This window comes from Dermochelys coriacea, chromosome 26 (genome assembly GCF_009764565.3).
Source record: "Dermochelys coriacea isolate rDerCor1 chromosome 26, rDerCor1.pri.v4, whole genome shotgun sequence".
Classification (NCBI taxonomy): Eukaryota; Metazoa; Chordata; order Testudines; family Dermochelyidae; genus Dermochelys; species Dermochelys coriacea.
The window spans coordinates 1,925,311-1,942,998 of NC_050093.1; the positions used below are offsets into that span (position 1 = coordinate 1,925,311).

General features: G+C 37.4%; 1 protein-coding gene and 1 long non-coding RNA gene across 12 annotated transcripts in view; one reads left to right on the plus strand and one right to left on the minus strand.

The window, feature by feature from the left end:
- The window catches only part of NSD3 (nuclear receptor binding SET domain protein 3), a 70,467-nt gene that overhangs the window by 37,373 nt on the left and 15,406 nt on the right, over positions 1–17,688 (plus strand). For 8 of the 11 annotated variants that reach the window (XR_006277155.1, XR_006277156.1, XR_005290311.2 and 5 more), the window contains 10 exons: positions 2,471–2,516; positions 3,122–3,252; positions 3,694–3,822; positions 4,663–4,789; positions 5,243–5,440; positions 6,111–6,281; positions 10,945–11,094; positions 13,437–13,593; positions 16,683–16,885; positions 17,337–17,449. Coding sequence is in view for 8 of the 11 variants with exons in the window: in XM_043503135.1 (XP_043359070.1) it covers positions 2,471–2,516; positions 3,122–3,252; positions 3,694–3,822; positions 4,663–4,789; positions 5,243–5,440; positions 6,111–6,281; positions 10,945–11,094; positions 13,437–13,593; positions 16,683–16,885; positions 17,337–17,449 (1,425 nt within the window). In the remaining 3 variants the exon portion in view is untranslated. Of the gene's footprint in view, positions 1–2,470; positions 2,517–3,121; positions 3,253–3,693; positions 3,823–4,662; positions 4,790–5,242; positions 5,441–6,110; positions 6,282–10,944; positions 11,095–11,650; positions 11,788–13,436; positions 13,594–16,682; positions 16,886–17,336; positions 17,450–17,688 lie in introns of those variants that run through there. The other 3 variants (XM_038384830.2, XM_038384833.2, XM_038384834.2) reach the window with 3 other exon arrangements.
- Positions 1–17,688, minus strand: part of LOC122457564 — a 27,277-nt gene continuing 9,589 nt past the window's right edge. The window contains exons 2-3 of the long non-coding RNA XR_006277165.1: positions 9,489–10,349; positions 1–3,066 (exon numbers count right to left, since the gene is read on the minus strand). This is a non-coding gene — a long non-coding RNA (uncharacterized LOC122457564). The remainder of the gene's footprint in view (positions 3,067–9,488; positions 10,350–17,688) is intronic.

Below are 17,688 nucleotides of genomic sequence, written 5' to 3' on the forward strand. Positions count from 1 at the left end.
TATTTTGTATTCATAAATGTTGTGGCTTATATTTGGTGCCTTTTTATTTTTCTCCATTTTGCCCATCGAGTTTCCTTTTTGGACTATCCTTCATGAAATCCCCCTGTCAGTACCATTATTGCTGTGACTCTGCTACTGGCATCTTCACAGTATCAGTTCAGGCTTTGGATAATGGGAACTCAATGATGCAAGACTCCTAATGAACCTGACATGTTAACTTTGAGATTTCTGTTGTGAGCAAAATGATTTTATGTTTTAATAATATCTATTTGATGGAATTGCCACCAGGTTCCTTCCTCTTCTTACTCTTGGTTTAGCTGCTGGTTTGTATTGAGGTTTTGTTTTTCAAAGTTTTCTGATTTATTTGATCACTTTTGAAAATGGACTCTAAGAATGATCTATTTTAAAGATGAATAATCTGACTTTTATGTTGGCAGACATAAACAAAAAAACAAATCTTAGATTTTTTTTTTTTTTCTTTCTCCCCCTTAAGTAGAACTAACATGTACAGGGCACTCTTTTAATCCGAATGCCAGACAGACAAATGTTGTTGCTTTATTTAAAAAAAAAAAAAAATTCTGAATGGAGATGAGTAGGCAAGTTGAGCAGGTGACATACTTAAATATTTAACTCAATACACTTATTTAACAAGTTTGTCAGAGTTGTTGGTTCTTTTCCTTACTATCATTTTTTCTCTATTTAAACCATAAGGGCACCCACCCTTGAAACCTGAGACTTTTGTAGAACAAATGTTTCTTAATACAGTTTTTTCCAATGGGCTTTTTTAAAAAGGGACACATGTTAAAGTTTTTTTTAATTCAATAGAGTAAAATAAATATTTTTAAAAAACACCCTAATTTATTCTTTGCCCATTACACTTAATTTTATTTTATTGCACTTCAATCATCTTAAAGGCTGAAAATAGGCCTTATCTTTTTTTTTTGTTTCATTTTTTGGTTGATGCACTAGTATGACACTTCCATGTTTGGGTTGCCAAAGCGACAGAAGAAAATTTAACTCTAAAAAACGTTTGTCACTGAAACCTTTTTTTTTTAAAGGCAACCTGTTGGATGTAAAGTAGCTGACACATAGGCCCTTTAACTTCTTGATGTGAGAAGTTGTGATTTCCCTATTTTTAAATAAATCCTTTTGCATTTGCAAATTCTCCTTAATTTAACAAAGGTGTAAGAACCAACAATAGGAACATTGTGGTTCCAGGTTAGCTTTGCTTGCTTATACTATGTAGCTAACTAAAGCAACATAGTACATTAAATTGCTTTTCTCAGGCAAAGTATGTGACTAAAAGTAATAAAATAATCAAAGATGCACTGTAATGCACATAACTTTGAATGTATTAAATTATATTCAAAATAAATCTTACTAACTCTTACAATTATGCAACAATATTTGTTACCCAAAGTCAAGTTTTCTGCAACTGATTCCCAAATTCAATCTGTGACCACTTGGTTTAAATTTATAACTGGAATGAATACAAATGGGAAAAACAAAATGTTAATGCTACTGTTACAGTGAGAAATAGAGAAATACAAGTGATTGTTTAGATTTTATATTTGTATTACAAACTGTATCCTATACAAATCCTTCTATTGTATGTTTTTACCTATTGTACAACAAAATAAAATATTTTTTAAAAAAATTTAGATTAATCCTTAAATATTTACTAAATGTGTTTCTATATGCTTTGTTAACCACATTGCAAAGAAATAAAAGCCTGCAATTCTTAGCCTAAAACCAGGACCTTAGGAAACAACTTTCTTCCTTTAATTATGCTTTTTATCACCAAATTCTCACATGTATTACATGTATATTGGCAGAAAAAATTCTAATTTCATCCTTCTGATGTAGGACCAAGAACGTGACGTGCTTTTGGAAGATCACAAACTTGTCTACTTAAGTTTGTACTGACATGAGTTTCCAGCTGTATAGAGCTCTGCAATGCTCTATATGGAGTCCTCATCCCCACCTTTATGGGCCTTGCAGCCCTCTATACAGAGAGAAGGTCCATATCCCCAGAAGCTCAAGAGTGTATGCTTGATGGAAGTGCCTTAAAACGGCAATACATTAAGTGTCTCACTAACCTGAGTCAGACCTGTATAAGTACAAGTTTACCTTAACAGGTGTTGGGTTTTACAACAGCATCAGGGTTGGCTACAGGAATGAACCCCTCTCCTGCCTACTGGACATGGATAAAGTTTTCTTATTGTCTTCAAGCACAAAGGGAGTGATTGGAAAGGACCTTGCTATTGAACATATGGCTGCCTTATCACCTGGTATTCAGCCTAGGCAGCTAGGATTAAATCCCAGCAGGACAGAAGGCTTACACTGAGAAGGCGACTGCCAGACTACATCTGAGTTCAGATATGCTAATCACTTAAACTTGGATGTTTTTTCTTTTTTATACTAGGGGAAAAAATTCCTCTGTTAACTATAGATTTTTCTGTCCAAACAGGTAGAAATGGTTCCACAGACAGCAGTGAAGACTGGATTACAGAAAGGTGAGTTTGGCTGACTAAAAACAAACATTGTTTATTAGTACCTCATTTACAGGCCATTCATTATATTTCACTGATGGCTTTTAGTCTGTGTGAACTGCAAGTAATTCCCAGATGTTTGTGAGTGACTCCATTGTATTGATCTACTTTCGTTCCTCTGAGTTGTAGCCCTCTTTTTGTAATAATAGTTGGGAGAATAGTATACGCTTGGTCTGCTTTAAAGTTTTCATGACATGATTCTTATAAAAAACCAAATGAGGGGGTCTGAACATAGGCATATTTTAAGATAAATGATGTGGTGTTGGTTTATTCCTACCTGAATGGTGATAGTTCAGTAGGTTGTGCCAATATATGAGCTATCCAGCAGTTTGACAAAAGGTTTTGTTTTGTTTAATGGCATTTGAATGCTATTGGCTGAATTGCTTTTTACCCTGGAGCACTGAAATGTTTAGTGGCAAAGTTCTGAACTTAAAACTCTTGGAGTAAGTGAGATGCTTGTAAAGTCCTGCCTTGTGGCTTCATCTTTCATGTCTGTCATTTTTCTCCATGTGATCTAAAAAGAAAATGAAAACAATATTTTAGGATTAATTTCAGTGTGTTGTGTTAAGGTGCCAGCGAGATTTCAGATTCTTGTAAACCTCTAAAGAAAAGGAGTCGTGCCTCAACTGATGTAGAACTGACTAGTTCAGCATACAGAGACACATCTGACTCTGATTCAAGAGGACTTAATGATCTGCAGGTAAATGTGTGGTATTTGCACACAGATATACATTTCAGTATGTCTGACAGAAAAATGGCATTATTGATGGCTGCAGTTTTGAATAAGCAAGTAACTCAGATTCAGATAACAGAATTGTTGTGCTCTTTAAAAAGTCTAGTACAATGTTATGGGAATGGTGAGAAAAATATTTCAGTGGTAGGTTGTGGGGGACATAGGCATCGTAGTGTATATTTTCCCGTGCTGGTCCAATGCTGAAAAAGGATCTCTATTAAATGGGCAGTAAATTGTTTGTCACTATATATTGAGGTCCACAATCTTTCAGATAACTTTCATATGGTCTTTTAATGTATATTAACTGCATTTTTATTTTAATCAGTGCTGACTTAATATTTTTCCATGCCATGGTTAGCCCTTTAAAGTAGTTTATTTAAAAATGGTTGTGGATTGATTTCTTTATAGGGTAGCTTTGGAAAACATTCAGACAGCCCATCAGCTACTGCAGATGCTGATGCTTCTGATGTACAGTCAGTAGACTCTAGCTTATCAAGAAGAGCCACTGGAACAAATAAGAAGGATACTGTTTGTCAGGTAGGTGGAAAGTGTATGGTATTATTGTAAACAAATATATGCTAAAAATGTGCTGTCTGATTCTGATTTTAATCTGGTCTGGTAGGAAACTCTTTTTAAATTATGCTATTGTATTTTGACTAAATCTCATAATTTGACATTGAACATCCTGAAAAATGATGGAATGACTGGGCTTTGTAGGTTTAATGCTCCAGAGGTGTTTGTGTGGTGTTGTGTCCCCACCCCCCTCCACCGCTACAAAAAAATGGAAATGGCGTTCTGCAGGTTATAATAAGCCTGAGTCCATAGAAAATACAATACAACCTATACTGGGTAATATCAGCAAGAAAGCAAGTTGCTCTGTTCTGCCCTTTTTGAAAATTCCATACAGTCTTTCAGAGTAAGACAAAATGAGTATTACAGTATGTTAGTCTACATAAGACATAGACCTGGCTAACTGGCAAGGTCTGCATCAGAGGGAGAATGTTGTAATTGTCTTGCCAATTGCTTGAGATTTTATATATATGGCTAGGAGGGGAAAGCATGTTTGGCAGCCGCTGCTGCATGCATGTTCAGGAGAAGAGAAACCTGAAAGCACCACAAAATAATCCTGCTAAGCTGATGCAAAAAGGATGGGAACACATTCAATGACTGCTGGAGGCTTCTAGTGGCCTTACTGTTGCCAGTTCTGTCAGTGGCTTCAGCCAACTCTCTATCCTTATTCAGAAACCAGGAAGCTGTAGTGTCGTAGTATGTAGAGGTTTCAGCTGGTTAATTTCCCTTGCTTCGGTTCTGTTAGTCACTTGAATTTAAACATCCATCAACAGCTTTGTTCTCTGACTAGCTATTTGCTTGTTTAAGATCTGTGAAAGCTCTGGTGAGTCTCTGGTGTCATGCGAAGCAGAGTGCTGTAGAGTCTTCCATATGGAATGCCTGGGACTGAAATCAGTACCTGATGGGAAGTTCATCTGCATGGAGTGTAAAAATGGTAAATGCATTACTGTGTTTTGAGTGGTGGGGAAAAACCTCTGTTTAGGAGCCTGATGGATTACAGTGATTGGAAGAAGCTTCAGTAATCATATGCCGGGCTGAACAAACTGAGGCAGAACTGTTCTACAATAAATAAAGTTCAGTGCTAACGTCCCTCCTTCTCCACTTAGCAAGTACTTTTAAACGGAAAATTAGTAACTGTTCAGTGATAGGGCTATGTCTTCCTGTTTGTTTGTCCTGCACAATGGGGTCCTCATCCTGATTGGGGCCTTAATAAATGTGCAGTAGTAATAATCTGTTGTTTTATAGTGAGGGAGGGATATTCTGCTTACACTGGTGGAATTGCATTAACTTCAGAGTTTTTCCTCCTCTGCCAAGTTTGCAAACTTGCCTCTCAGAAAATAACTGATAGCGTTCATGCTGAGGTTTGTTTTATTCCTTTTCTTAAAAGGACAGCACACATGCTTTTCCTGCAAGCTTCCTGGTAAAGATGTGAAGCGCTGTTCAGTCAATGCTTGTGGTAAATTTTATCATGAAGCCTGCGTTCGTAAATTTGCCACTGCTGTCTTTGAGTCGCGAGGATTCCGTTGCCCGCAGCATTGCTGTACTGCCTGCTCAATGGATAAGGATATCCACAAAGCAAGTAAAGGTGAGAGCACAACTGGATTTGGATAGTACCAGGAAACTGAAAAATACCTGACAATGAGACAAGTAGCAGAAAATGAAGATGAATATGATACTTTACACTCGTAATGTGATACAGTATGGAGGGATGGGACATCAATTTATTATGAACGGATTCATTATCAGTTTGGTCACTAATACAGTGGGTTTGCTGTGAAACAGGTCAGTCTTGGTGGGGTAATGTGAAACAGCCAGCGTCTTGAGAAGTAGTGCTAAGGACACCTGGAATAGCTTCTGTGTCATTTGGACTTATTTGGCTGTTGGACTTCTGGAGTTTGCTGTAAGTTAAAGGTCAGATGTTCAAAGCTGAAGTACCCTTAGACAGATAGCTATGGACTGTAGAACAGAAGTTCTGTCCCAAAGAGGTCCTTTCCTTTAGAAGTGAACTAAAATGGTCAAGCAAACCAAGCAGTTTTAGGTTAGTTAGAGTCAAATGGGTCTTGTCTTCACTTAAAGAAGTTCTGCATCTAACATTAGAGTTAACAGAGTGAAACAGCATGTTGCTTTTTTGAAGAAGTTAATGTTTAATATCCTGGTTAGACTAAAACCAAACTTGTATCGCAGTCTGTGATGTCTTCTATGCTATCCTAATTCCACTGTGACATAGTGCATTTTTTTGCATTTATATTAAACAGGACGCATGGTGAGATGTTTGAGATGTCCAGTTGCCTTTCACTCAGGAGATGGCTGTATTGCTGCAGGAAGCTTGTTTGTGTCATCTCACATTCTCATCTGTAGCAACCATTCCAAAAGGAATCACTCTTCATCAGCTGTAAATGTAGGCTTTTGTTTCGTTTGTGCAAGAGGTGAGCACTACTTTTTTTTTTCCCCCTTCAGTTTATATGTCTGGTGTGGTCATTACTACAGTTACATGATAAAGCTGGGGTATTTTACACAAATATTTTTTCTCTTGGAGCGCTCTGTTAGCTTCAAAGCTTCCTTTTTGACTGCTGGGATAGTACACAGGATATTAATTTATTTCTCATGCAAGAGTTTTCGCATACCATTTTGTTTGGTGTGTTCGGTGTTCAGACACAATTTTGAAGCACTGAGAAAGCATACTATGCTGCCATTTGAGAAGACAGTGAATGTTGATTTCCCCCATTCCAGCAGTTGCAAGTCAAATCAGTAAACATTGATTCTCTGTTGCTTCAGCAAGAGAGGTTGCTTTCACCCTCTATAAATTGAAAACAATGGAGCATCTTTTAAGTGGGTGGATGGGGTTCGCTCATAAGCGAGAAAATGCCTGTTTTGACATCCAGCTCCCATTTGAGAAATATATTTTTTTAGAAAAATGTTACAGGAATTACCACCTAAATCAGTTAAAATCTAATTACAGTAAAAAATAGTTTTCCATATGCTACAGCTATTTTTTTCCCCTGTTGTGTTTGTGTTGTGTTTTTTTTGAAGACCCCAGAAGTCTGTCAGTCAGTCTATTTATTTTAACTTCTGCCAGAAGGTAGGACTAAATATTCCAGTGCTTTAATTTACTTTGGTCAAAAATCCCAGTGCAAAAATATCTCTACCATGTTTTTTGGTGTGAAATTTAGATATAGAGTTTTTGTGTGTAATTTTGTGTGTGTGTGTGTGTGTGTGTGTGTGTGTGTGTGTGTGTGTGTAATATGTAAAAACACATGATATGTAATACTGCAAAAAGTTCACACTGAATACAATGTCTTTCAACTGTTTGACAGTCAGCAGTAAAGGAGTGTAAATACATGATGAATCGTGAATCCGCTTGTTTGTATTCAGCTATGCAGTTAGAGGCCTTGTTTGTGTGGTAAAGATGGTTTTGTATGAGCAAGAGCAGATTACTAGATACAGGATCTAGAGAAAAGGAAAAAAAAGAGGGGTCCCAGAGTTGGATTTTTTTTCCTGGTTCTAATTACAGTACAGGAAATGGAGCTGTCACAGAGGTTCCAAAGTAAAAAACAGTTCTTTCCTTTTTACATACATCTAATTTTTTCCAGAGAAATGGCGTCCGGAGGTTCAGAGGGAAACAGTAAGTCTTAGAATGCTGAGCCTGGGAGGGGCTCTCGAAGTATGTGAAACAGTGTTTGCAACATGGTTCAGTGCTTTTCCTTTTAATGAGCCTGTTTCAGTGCTTTGGGGCATTTCTAAACAGGAAATATGCAAAGTGAATCACGCTGGGGTTGCGTAACCATACACACATGCAGACAAACTTATGAATGTTGCATGTATCTTTATTCTTTTATTGCTGAGTTGTAGATTTCTGTATAGGTGTTTTGCCCTACTTTGTTTTATTTTGATTCTGACTTCATTAGCGTGTGTACAAGTGCACAATCTAAAAACAAAAATTCTGTTTTCAGATCTCTGAATTATAACTAGCAAAACCCATTTGTATATGAACTGAACCACTCGGTTAGGTACTTTGTTTTAAACATTAGTTTGAACACCTATGTCAAACAAATCTCACTCATCTCATATTAATATTCTAGTTAACAATTATGTCCAGGTGCCCAGGAAAAAAAATGGGGAAAAAATTGCTTGTCTTTATCTTTTCAGCCTAGAATTAGTAAAGCTCTTGAATGGATTCTACTGTAAGCAGAGCAGAGATATGTAAAACAAAACTGTCCAGAGCGTCAAGAATTATGCTAGTTGTGTGGAAACACTCTGACTTTGGTCTCAGTTGCAGGAGCTTATATCCTACTCATGAAGAATCAGCTGAGAATTGGTGACTGAATGATTGTTGGTTGATGAGAGATCAGATTAGAAATCCCTCTTCAAAAGGGCCAGCAGTGGCCTCAGCCTAACACTATGAAGACTTACATGAGGGATTCCATACTCTGGGACACTGCCTCTTCACCTGTTGTTGCTGTTGCTGTTGTTGCTTTTTCAATGATGGGGCAGGTCATAGGGCTATATTTATTGCTTGGAACAAGTTTACTTACATGAGTGAGTTTAGATATTGACAGTCTCAGTTTATGAAAGGCTGTGGTTGTAATGAGATCTGAGTTTAATTCCATGATAGGCTTTTAGAATGGAGGAACTCTAACATTTCTAGAGCAGCTGTAGTTTGTTTGTAATATTACAATATACCAAACAGCATTTTTAAGTTACAATACCAGGATAATTAGCTATCTAGTAGCATGTGGTATTTGTTTCTGTGAAGGACCACAACGTATATGGAACACGCTCAGCTTTCAGAAGTCAATCTCTGCTCTTGTGTTCTACACCTCCCCTCCCACCTCTTTATAAACCTATAAAACATTGTCAGAAATGTATTCATCTCTGTTTATGAATATGAAGCTCTCCGGGATTATTGTTTAACATGCTGACCATATCCTCGGCACTATAGAAATACAAAATAAAGACAGTCTCTGGGTCTATTAGGTAAGTTCCCTACATGTGGGAAGTTTTGTGCATGCATTTGGCATCAAGAGTCAGTGGGAGACATGCACAACTGAAAGCAGAATTTGGTGCTAGGCTTCCAAATCTGAATATTGGTTGCCTAGTAGCATGAAAAGAGGTTTCTTCTTACTCGTATTGTGATTGCACCAGAGAATGGAGTTGCAGATATGGCACTTCTGCTACTTTCTAAAGTAAGTTATGTAAGTTACAGAAAAAGTATTCTGTCACCAGTTTGTTTCGACAGTGATTTATATATGTTTCACATCTAATTTATGTATCTGAATTGAACTACTTACAAGCCCTGTGACTGGAACCTGAACTGTACATAAGGGTGTACCTCCTAATAGTAATAGAAATAATCTTTCGGCACCATGCAGATGGAAATTAAAATACATTGGCATGGCTGTGTACTCACTATGTCTATTGAAGTTTAAAAAAATACAAAATAACTGGTCACTAAATGAAACCCCTTTGTATTTTGGTAGGGATGTAGCAACTCTTGGAGAATATTTGTTTTTGTCCAGGATAGCTGACATTGAGAAGCATTGTGCTCTGCCAGTGGAAAGATTGAGGTGCAAGGTGCGCCTTCATCAGCCCATTCAGCAGTATTGCTGGCTCAAAATGGAGTTCCTTCAAATCACCTTTGATCAGGATGGTGGCATGGCATGAGGAATTGGTGAAATTCTCTGGGTGGTGGCGGGTACTCTGTGAGAATCCCTTGTAAGGAAGAAATCAGGAATTAAATGTCCTCCAAATGTTCTGTTGTGGCATGTGCAAACAGTGATACCTATCACTTAACATGCTAAATAGTATTAGGAAGAGAGAGTTGTGTATTTAGACCCAATGCAGTCTTAGAAAATGGGAAAATGTAGGTATCAAAACACTAGCAGAATATATCAAAAATTTACCTAGTAGCTATATGTAGCTAGGGCCTGGTGTACTCCTCAACAGTGGGACCAAATGACACAGCTGTATTAGTCTGTTTTATCACCATGGAAATACTCTTTATTCCCAATCCCCTCTGCCCCACACAAGCACTTCTATGGCTCATAGTGGAAATACTCAGTAAACCTGAAATTTGCTGATTATTTTTAAGAATGAGGGGTGGGTTTTTTGGTTTTGGTTTTGGGTTGTTTTTTTTGCTATGCTATCCCAGTGGCTCCATTCCCTTTGCATCAGCTCCTGCAGTGTTGTTGTCTAGGCAGCCCAGTTCAGAATCTCCTTCGCTGAAAGGGAGGAATTTGTAGCTGGCTTCAACACTTCATCTTCCTAGGGCCTTAACTGCTGTGCTGTTGGAGAGCAGGGGCAAATTCAGGGAGACAGAAAACAAAACATCAAGTGATAGTGGCAAAATTCCATAGCTGTGGAAATGCAGAGTCCATGGAGCTTTTCTTGAAATAAGTAGGGCAAGTCACACCTCACAGCTATTGTTTCGGGTGCTCTGCAGACTCTCTGTTTGTTGGCTCACGTTTGGCACACATCTTTTGGGGTTTTCTCCACAACTGTAAGGGCAAGAAAGACAATGTAAATTTTTTTTAAAAAAATTAAAGATGAGATCCTGGAGCCCAACTCTTTGGCAAGCGGTGAGTTCCATGGCTGTGGAATCATTGAACATATGGGGACTTGCATATACCATCTGTATTTCTCCAGTTTATAGCCCCTACTGCCAGTACTGTTTCTGATGCAGTGATATAGTCATGCTATTTTGTAATTTGGCTGGCTGTTTTCTTTTCGGGGCAGGATGGCTCATAGGGAATTGGCAGCAGGTACTTTTCTGGTGCTTTTTTTTTTTAGTGTGCAAGTTAAAACTACTGCACAAATAAAATTTCATTTAGAAATGGTTTTTATTTACTCTTCAGTTTTCCTTACACTCAGATTCAGTCTGTCTGACACATAACCTCTTCCTTTAGTAGATGTAGAAACCTTTTCTGTCACACTTTTCTTTTTCTTCATATTATCTTTTCTTTCAAACTTATAACACACACACATATATATATATATGCATAATAGGTGTTGATTTTATTTATTTTATTTTCTCCTTTATGGAATCATGGGTAGTTTCATTGCAACTCATCTCTTTCTGTTTGTTTCATATAGGGCTGGTAGTGCAGGATCATTCAGACCCCCTGTTCAGTTCATATGCCTATAAGTCCCACTACCTACTGAATGAATCAAATCGTGCTGAGTTGATGAAATTACCTATGATTCCTCCTCCTTCGTCAGCTTCCAAAAAGAAATGTGAGAAAGGTAACCAAATAGTTTCTTTCTCTTCAGTTTACTTTCGCTTTTCCTGTTTTTTCTTTTCTTTTTTAAATCAAACAAAAAATGTTTGCTTGTCAAGCACCACCTGTTGCTTTTAGTAAATTTCACTCATTGATTATTGTGAGTGTGTGTTCATGTTGTTGGCAAAATATTTATTATAATAAAAGGGCTTAAAATAATTAATATCACTAAATTCTCCATCTCCACAAAAGGTTAAATCACGTATCTGCTACTAGGTAGTCTCCATAAAATTGGAATAATCTAAATAATTATAACACTAAGGGGTGGTGAATAAAGTTTAGTATCGTTGCAGTTCAGTGCCAGCTCAATGACTTTTAAAACTTCTTAAATTGCTTATCTGAGGAAGTCTATTTTGGAGCCTGCTTAGAGCCTGCAACAGTCAGAATAGAGAATTTATCCGTTTGAATGTTTGTTGGTATATTGGCATTCCAAAAGAAGACTGAAGACTTAGGAAGGCAGATGGCTTTTTCCCGGTGCGTTTTTGTTACAATCCAGGGGCCTTGTATTTCATTTCTGTTAGTGCAGGCTGACTGATGCTCCTTTCTCTCCTCATGTGACTGACTGCTCACTTCCTGGAACAATGCTTCTTATTGGAGTGGCAGAAGATGCTGCGTCTCGAGCAAACAGGGATTCTGCCCTGTCAAGAAAGGCAGGCAGGTGGGCAGTTACAATAGTATTAGGACAGAAGCGTTTTCAGGAATAAAAAATGATTGCTTTACGCTGGTAATGCTATTGCTTTAAAAGGAATTTATGGAAACAGATCCAGCTGTGTGTGTCTGTAAGATTCTATCCCCACAAAAATTTGATTTTCCAAAGGGTGTTCAGAAATTGTGTCCAGTCAGTCATTTTAAAATTAGATCATTGCTAGATGTAGATAGCTTTTATTTTGTGTAACTTCTGACCACAAAAATTATTTTGAGCCCTCCTGTATGCTTAGCTTGAGCAATATCTTACTAATGCATCCTAAGAGCAAAGTTTTCTTGCTTAGCTCTGAGAGTTTTTTGTTTTTGTTTTTTGTTTGGTTTTCGCATCTCTTTGGCATTTTACCATGTTGGATATTGTTTCAGTAATTTTTGCTGGGTCTGTATTTCCTCTGAAACAACCTTTACAAAAATTTGTTAAAAAATGAACACTTGATCATCCGGGGGGAGCTCAGGAAAGTCCAAATGCTTGGATTTTATTACATTTTTAGCAGAGGAAATATAGTAAGTGATTTTGTCACTGATTGTTTAAGGAATGCTTTTTGCAATATATTACAATCAAATCAATGACAGTTTTGAAAGTCTATAGGTGGACAAGATTTTCTGATGAACATTTGAAAGTAAAAATTCAAACTTCAGATATGAGGATGATTGCTTAAAATGCTGTTTTAAATCTCTCCCAGTCTTTTTACCCTGGGACTAAAAAGTTCATTACATTTCTATCTAGATTGTAGCAAATGTGTTTATTGTATGAGCTTCTTTGTGTATTGCCAATGGTTTAGATGTGCTGTGAGTGCCCACAATAATAAACACATCTGCTAGAAAACAAGCCAACCAAAAAAGAACCTTTTTTGTCTAAATTTTTTTTTAAAAAAAGTAATGTTTACCACATTCTGAGATCAGATTCCCTTTGTGTTCAAAGGGAACTCTTGGGGAGGGGGAAATCTTTCTGTAATATCTCATTCTGCATTATATAAGTAAATTTATAGTGCTCACACTGGTAAACCTTCATTTTGAAGGGTATGCACAGATTTATAATTACAATTCTAATGTTTTTTTTCTCTTGTAACTTTGAAAGCAGAAAAACATTGATCAACCTATAGGCTGATTTTTATGCACACTAACTGATTGCTAAGGGATTTAGTCATGACAATGTTGGTTTAAAAAGTATTCCAAAAAAGTGCAAAATTTGTCTAATTGTCAAGAAGAGGTGTTGGCCACTGCCAGACTGTCTGGATTTAAAAAAAAAAAAAAAAAAAAAAAAAAGCCATACAGTTTTCAAGACGGTTTCTTGTAGGGGGGATCTGATGTAATGCCAACTTGCCCTAATTTTTAAAAATTCATTGGCTTTCTTGTTCCAAAATATGATGCAGTCAGGAATTATGATTTCACATAAAGAGAAGAGGCATATAAATATATATAAAATACGAAAAATACTTATTTTTAATCCAGCATTGTAACTTTGACTTGATCCCTTCCTTTTGCCATATGTTTGGTGTGAGATAAATCCAAGTTTAATGCATTTAATTAAATATTAAATAAAAAAAAATTCTCACAAGCACCAAACCCCCTATTTCTGTAAAATGAGTGAGTTTTCGTTTAAAGGTGGGAAGTTATTGTGCTGCGAGTCCTGTCCAGCTTCCTTCCACCCTGAATGTCTCAACATGGAGATGCCAGAAGGATGTTGGAATTGCAATGACTGTAAAGCTGGCAAGAAACTACGTTACAAGCAGATCGTTTGGGTCAAGCTTGGAAATTACAGGCAAGTTCACTGAATACAACTGGAAACTATTTTAAGTTTTTGTTTTTTTACTATATCCTGCAGCTATGCCAGTAAACAACCAGAGCAGCCCAGTGTTAATAAACAAGAGCCAAAAGTACACACTGTATTTAACATGGTGTCAGATGTTGTATGGCTTTTTAATTAAATTCTACTCATGTATTTTTAGGCATTAAGGTGAATACTTACTCAAGCTCTATCCGTGGGTTCCCTAAATGTGTCCTGCTGATGAGGAAGATCAGAAAATACCTAGGGCATCAAAACTCCCTAGTTTGCACTTATTTTTAGAGATCATTCATAAAAGGCCTCTGCAGGAATGCAAACGGTTGTTGATCCTCATTCTTGCAAGTCTCCACCTGTGCCTCCGAATAAATGCGATCAGTAAAATGCTGCAAGTCTAACAGACATTGGTGGAGGTGATAAAAAGTCCTCTATTTCCCAAGACCAGGAAGGCAGGGAGGTTGCTAGGGGTTTTCATCTCAGATACACTTTTTGCTGCCTCTGTGGCTTTTTGCCTCTTATGTAGATCTGGCTATAGAACACTGACCAAAGAATAAGTACATTAGACAGCTTTTGGCACTGCAGTTTCAAGTTGTCCATGGAGGAATCTTTTAGAATCCCATTTTTTATTGTAAGGTACAATCTTGCTTTTAATTTTTATTTCCAGACTTTCACAAGTACAACAAAACTACCAGGGAATTGTTACAAATCAGTGAAATATATCCAAGACTAACTATTGTACAGTCAAAGACCTGTCTCTTGCTACAGTTGCTGAGAACATAGGGCTATCTTTCCAATAATAGCTGAATTTACGAACCCCCTTCCCTATCTGACATCTTGTAGTCATATTGTCATATTCGCCATTTGACAGATCTCCAGTTCTGGCTCTCCCTAGAATCAACCCAAAAGGGGTCCAAGTTCCTCAGAGGTTGAAAATGTTGGAATATCTACTTCAGGTTGCTGACGTATACATTAAATACCTGGATATAATAATTTATTTTTAAACAATGTGGAGTCTTATCTTGCCTAGTTACCTTTAAATTCAACACATTAGTATTTTAGCCTAGGCTGGCTACATATGTTCAGCAGGATAAACTTAAAACTAGAAATGCATCCATGTAATTGGTTATTTAAATATGATCTTGTAATTAAACCTTGGCTTCAGTGGACAAATGGAGCATAAGAAAATGAGACTAAAATTAGTTTTTTTGAGGTTTTTTTTGTTTTTACAGTGTTCATATTTTCTTCCAGGTTGAATTGCTTTGTGAAAATATTCAGAATTGGTCCCACTATTGGCCCATAGCTTCATATTTGGTTTCTGACTCCATTTACTTGAAATTGTCAAATCACATTACAAATGGTATTAGTTAATTGTAGCCTGGGCAGTTCAGTGAACATAGCCAGAGACAACTATGCTTTTCTTTGGTTCATGGTGTATATACAAAATGTTTGGGTCTAAAGGAGCTGTTACCACTCCAGAAAGAGATCTTGGAGTCACTGTGGATGTTCTCTGAAAACATCTGCTCAATGTGCAGCAGCAGTCAAAAAAGTGAACAATGTTAGGAACCATTAGGACAGAGGTAGATAACACAGAAAATATCATAATGCCTCTATATCAGTCCATGGTATATCTACATGTTGAATACAGTATGTAGCTTTGGTCACTCCATCTCAGAAAATATTTATTAGAATTGAAAAAAGTACAGAGAAGGACAACAAAAATGATGAGGGGTATGGAACAGCTTCTGTATGAGGAGAGAGTAAAACCACTGGGACTGTTCGGCTAGAAAAGAGACGACTAAGGAGGGATATCGTAGAGGTTGATAAAATCATGATTGGTGTGGAGAATGTGAAAAGGAAGTGCTGTCTACCCCTTCATGTAACACAAGAGCCAGGGGTCACTCAACAAAACTAATAGGCAGCAAATTAAAAAACAGACATAAAGAACTACTTCTTCACCCAATGCACAGTCAACCTGTGGAACTCATTGCCGGGGGATGTTGTGAAGGCCAAAAGTATAACTGAGTTAAAAAAAGAATTAGATAAGTTAATGAAGGATAGGTCCATCAGTGGCTATTATCCAAGGTGGTCAGGGATGCAGCCCCCTGCTCTGGGTGTCCCTAAACCTCTAACTGCCAGAAGCAGGGAGTGGATGATGGGATGGGTCACTCGATAATTGCCCTGTTCTGCACATTCTTTCTGAAGTATCTGGCACTGGCCATCATCAGAAGACAGGACACTGGGCTAGACAGGACACTAGTCTGACCCAGTATGGCTGTTCTTATGTTATGTTCTGGAGTTTTCATGTTTGTCTAATTTTGAGTCTGTGAAAGGGAATGCCTGATATTTAAACAGAATTTTAAAAATACAAATGACTTTTTCATCACTAGTGCTATTTACTGCTTTCACTTTGCTCACTTGGGCAGTGAAATGATGCTGGCCAGTTTACTTTCTGGTTCTTATGCATTAGCAGAATGCTGTTGATTGATTTCCAGTACTGCGAGAGGATTAACTCTCTTCCCCCACACCCCTTTAAAAAAAAAAATTTCCATGGGGAAAAAAGAAGTGACAATGTTTGTTCTTCTCCTATCAGGATTTGTAAAACCTCATTAAAAAAAAAAACTTCAAAAATCTTTCATTAAACAGTGGATCTAAACAAGTTGAATGTTTGGCAAGCATTGAAATTTTGGTTTGATTGTAACTGTTCAAATTATATTTTTTAAATCGCCTTATCAATGATTTGTTTTTTAGTAAAAGTATTGTAAAGTACAGCTGGACAGTTGTTGTAAAGATTCTCTCTCCAGATAGCTAGTCCCAAAATTCATATACTACACAAGGCCCAAAGCCGTACCCTGGATTGGGAGCATGAGAACTTTAAAGATGTACATCTTTTTGTGGCACTTCCCAAGTAAAATCAAAGGCAATTTTTGCTTATGTAAGGAGAATGGGATAGGACCCACTGCAGTCACATATCTTAGGGACTAAATGTAGCTTGGAATTCCCAGACTGAGAAGCCGAGCAATTGGCCTTTGTTTCATAGAGTTTAAGGTTTACCCTTTTCTGATTTTCAGGTGGTGGCCAGCTGAGATCTGCAATCCCAGGTCGGTGCCTCTCAACATACAGGGCCTCAAACATGATATCGGGGACTTCCCAGTATTTTTCTTCGGTTCACATGACTACTATTGGGTACACCAGGGCAGAGTTTTCCCTTATGTTGAAGGAGATAAAAGCTTTGCTGAGGGGCAAACTAGTATTAACAAGACCTTCAAGAAAGGTAAAATTCAACAAAGTTTATCGTGGTTTATAACAAAACTTCCACATATTTGTTTCTACATCGTCACTTAACTTGCATGGGAATTATGTGGCTAGTGGTCTGTGCCTGTGTTAAGCTGCAGACTCTGTATAGTGCCATTGGATAAAGGCTAAATATTATTAGCGTCTAATTTCCTCCCTCTCTGTGCTGTTTTTAGGCAATCCCAATTCTTCCCCACTTACTTAAAGATGTTATAAGGTGGAACCTGAGCTCTGATGCAGAGGGCCACCCCATAGTGTTTAAATATCTACTGAAAACCACTTGGTTTAAAACTTATTCATGCCGTAGTGTAACATTTCATTATTAGCTTGTTCTTTGTAGATTTCCTAAAAGAATTCCTAGCTTTTCAAAAATGTCTCGCAGCAGCAGCAGTCAATACTAATTCCTCCCCATTTTGGACTCCCTTGCACAGCACTTGAAGAAGCTGCAAAACGCTTCCAGGAACTGAAAGCACAAAGAGAAAGCAAAGAAGCACTAGAGATTGAAAGGAATTCAAGAAAACCCCCACCGTACAAACATATTAAAGTGAGTCCTCTCCTTTGTGTGAATGAGCTATAGATTTAAACAGGGAAGCAAATTGTGGCTTAGAAGAAAATTCAGATAATCAGTCTGCCATCCTTCAAAGATCTCTTCTGGCCTGCCTCGTTTAGTACCATAATCCCTTACATTGTTATAAGGAAGGTGTAAGCATCAGTAAAAGGGACTTTGAGTTTAAGGTCAATTTTACTGAAGACAAAGGACTTCGATAATTGCAAGTGGGTCCC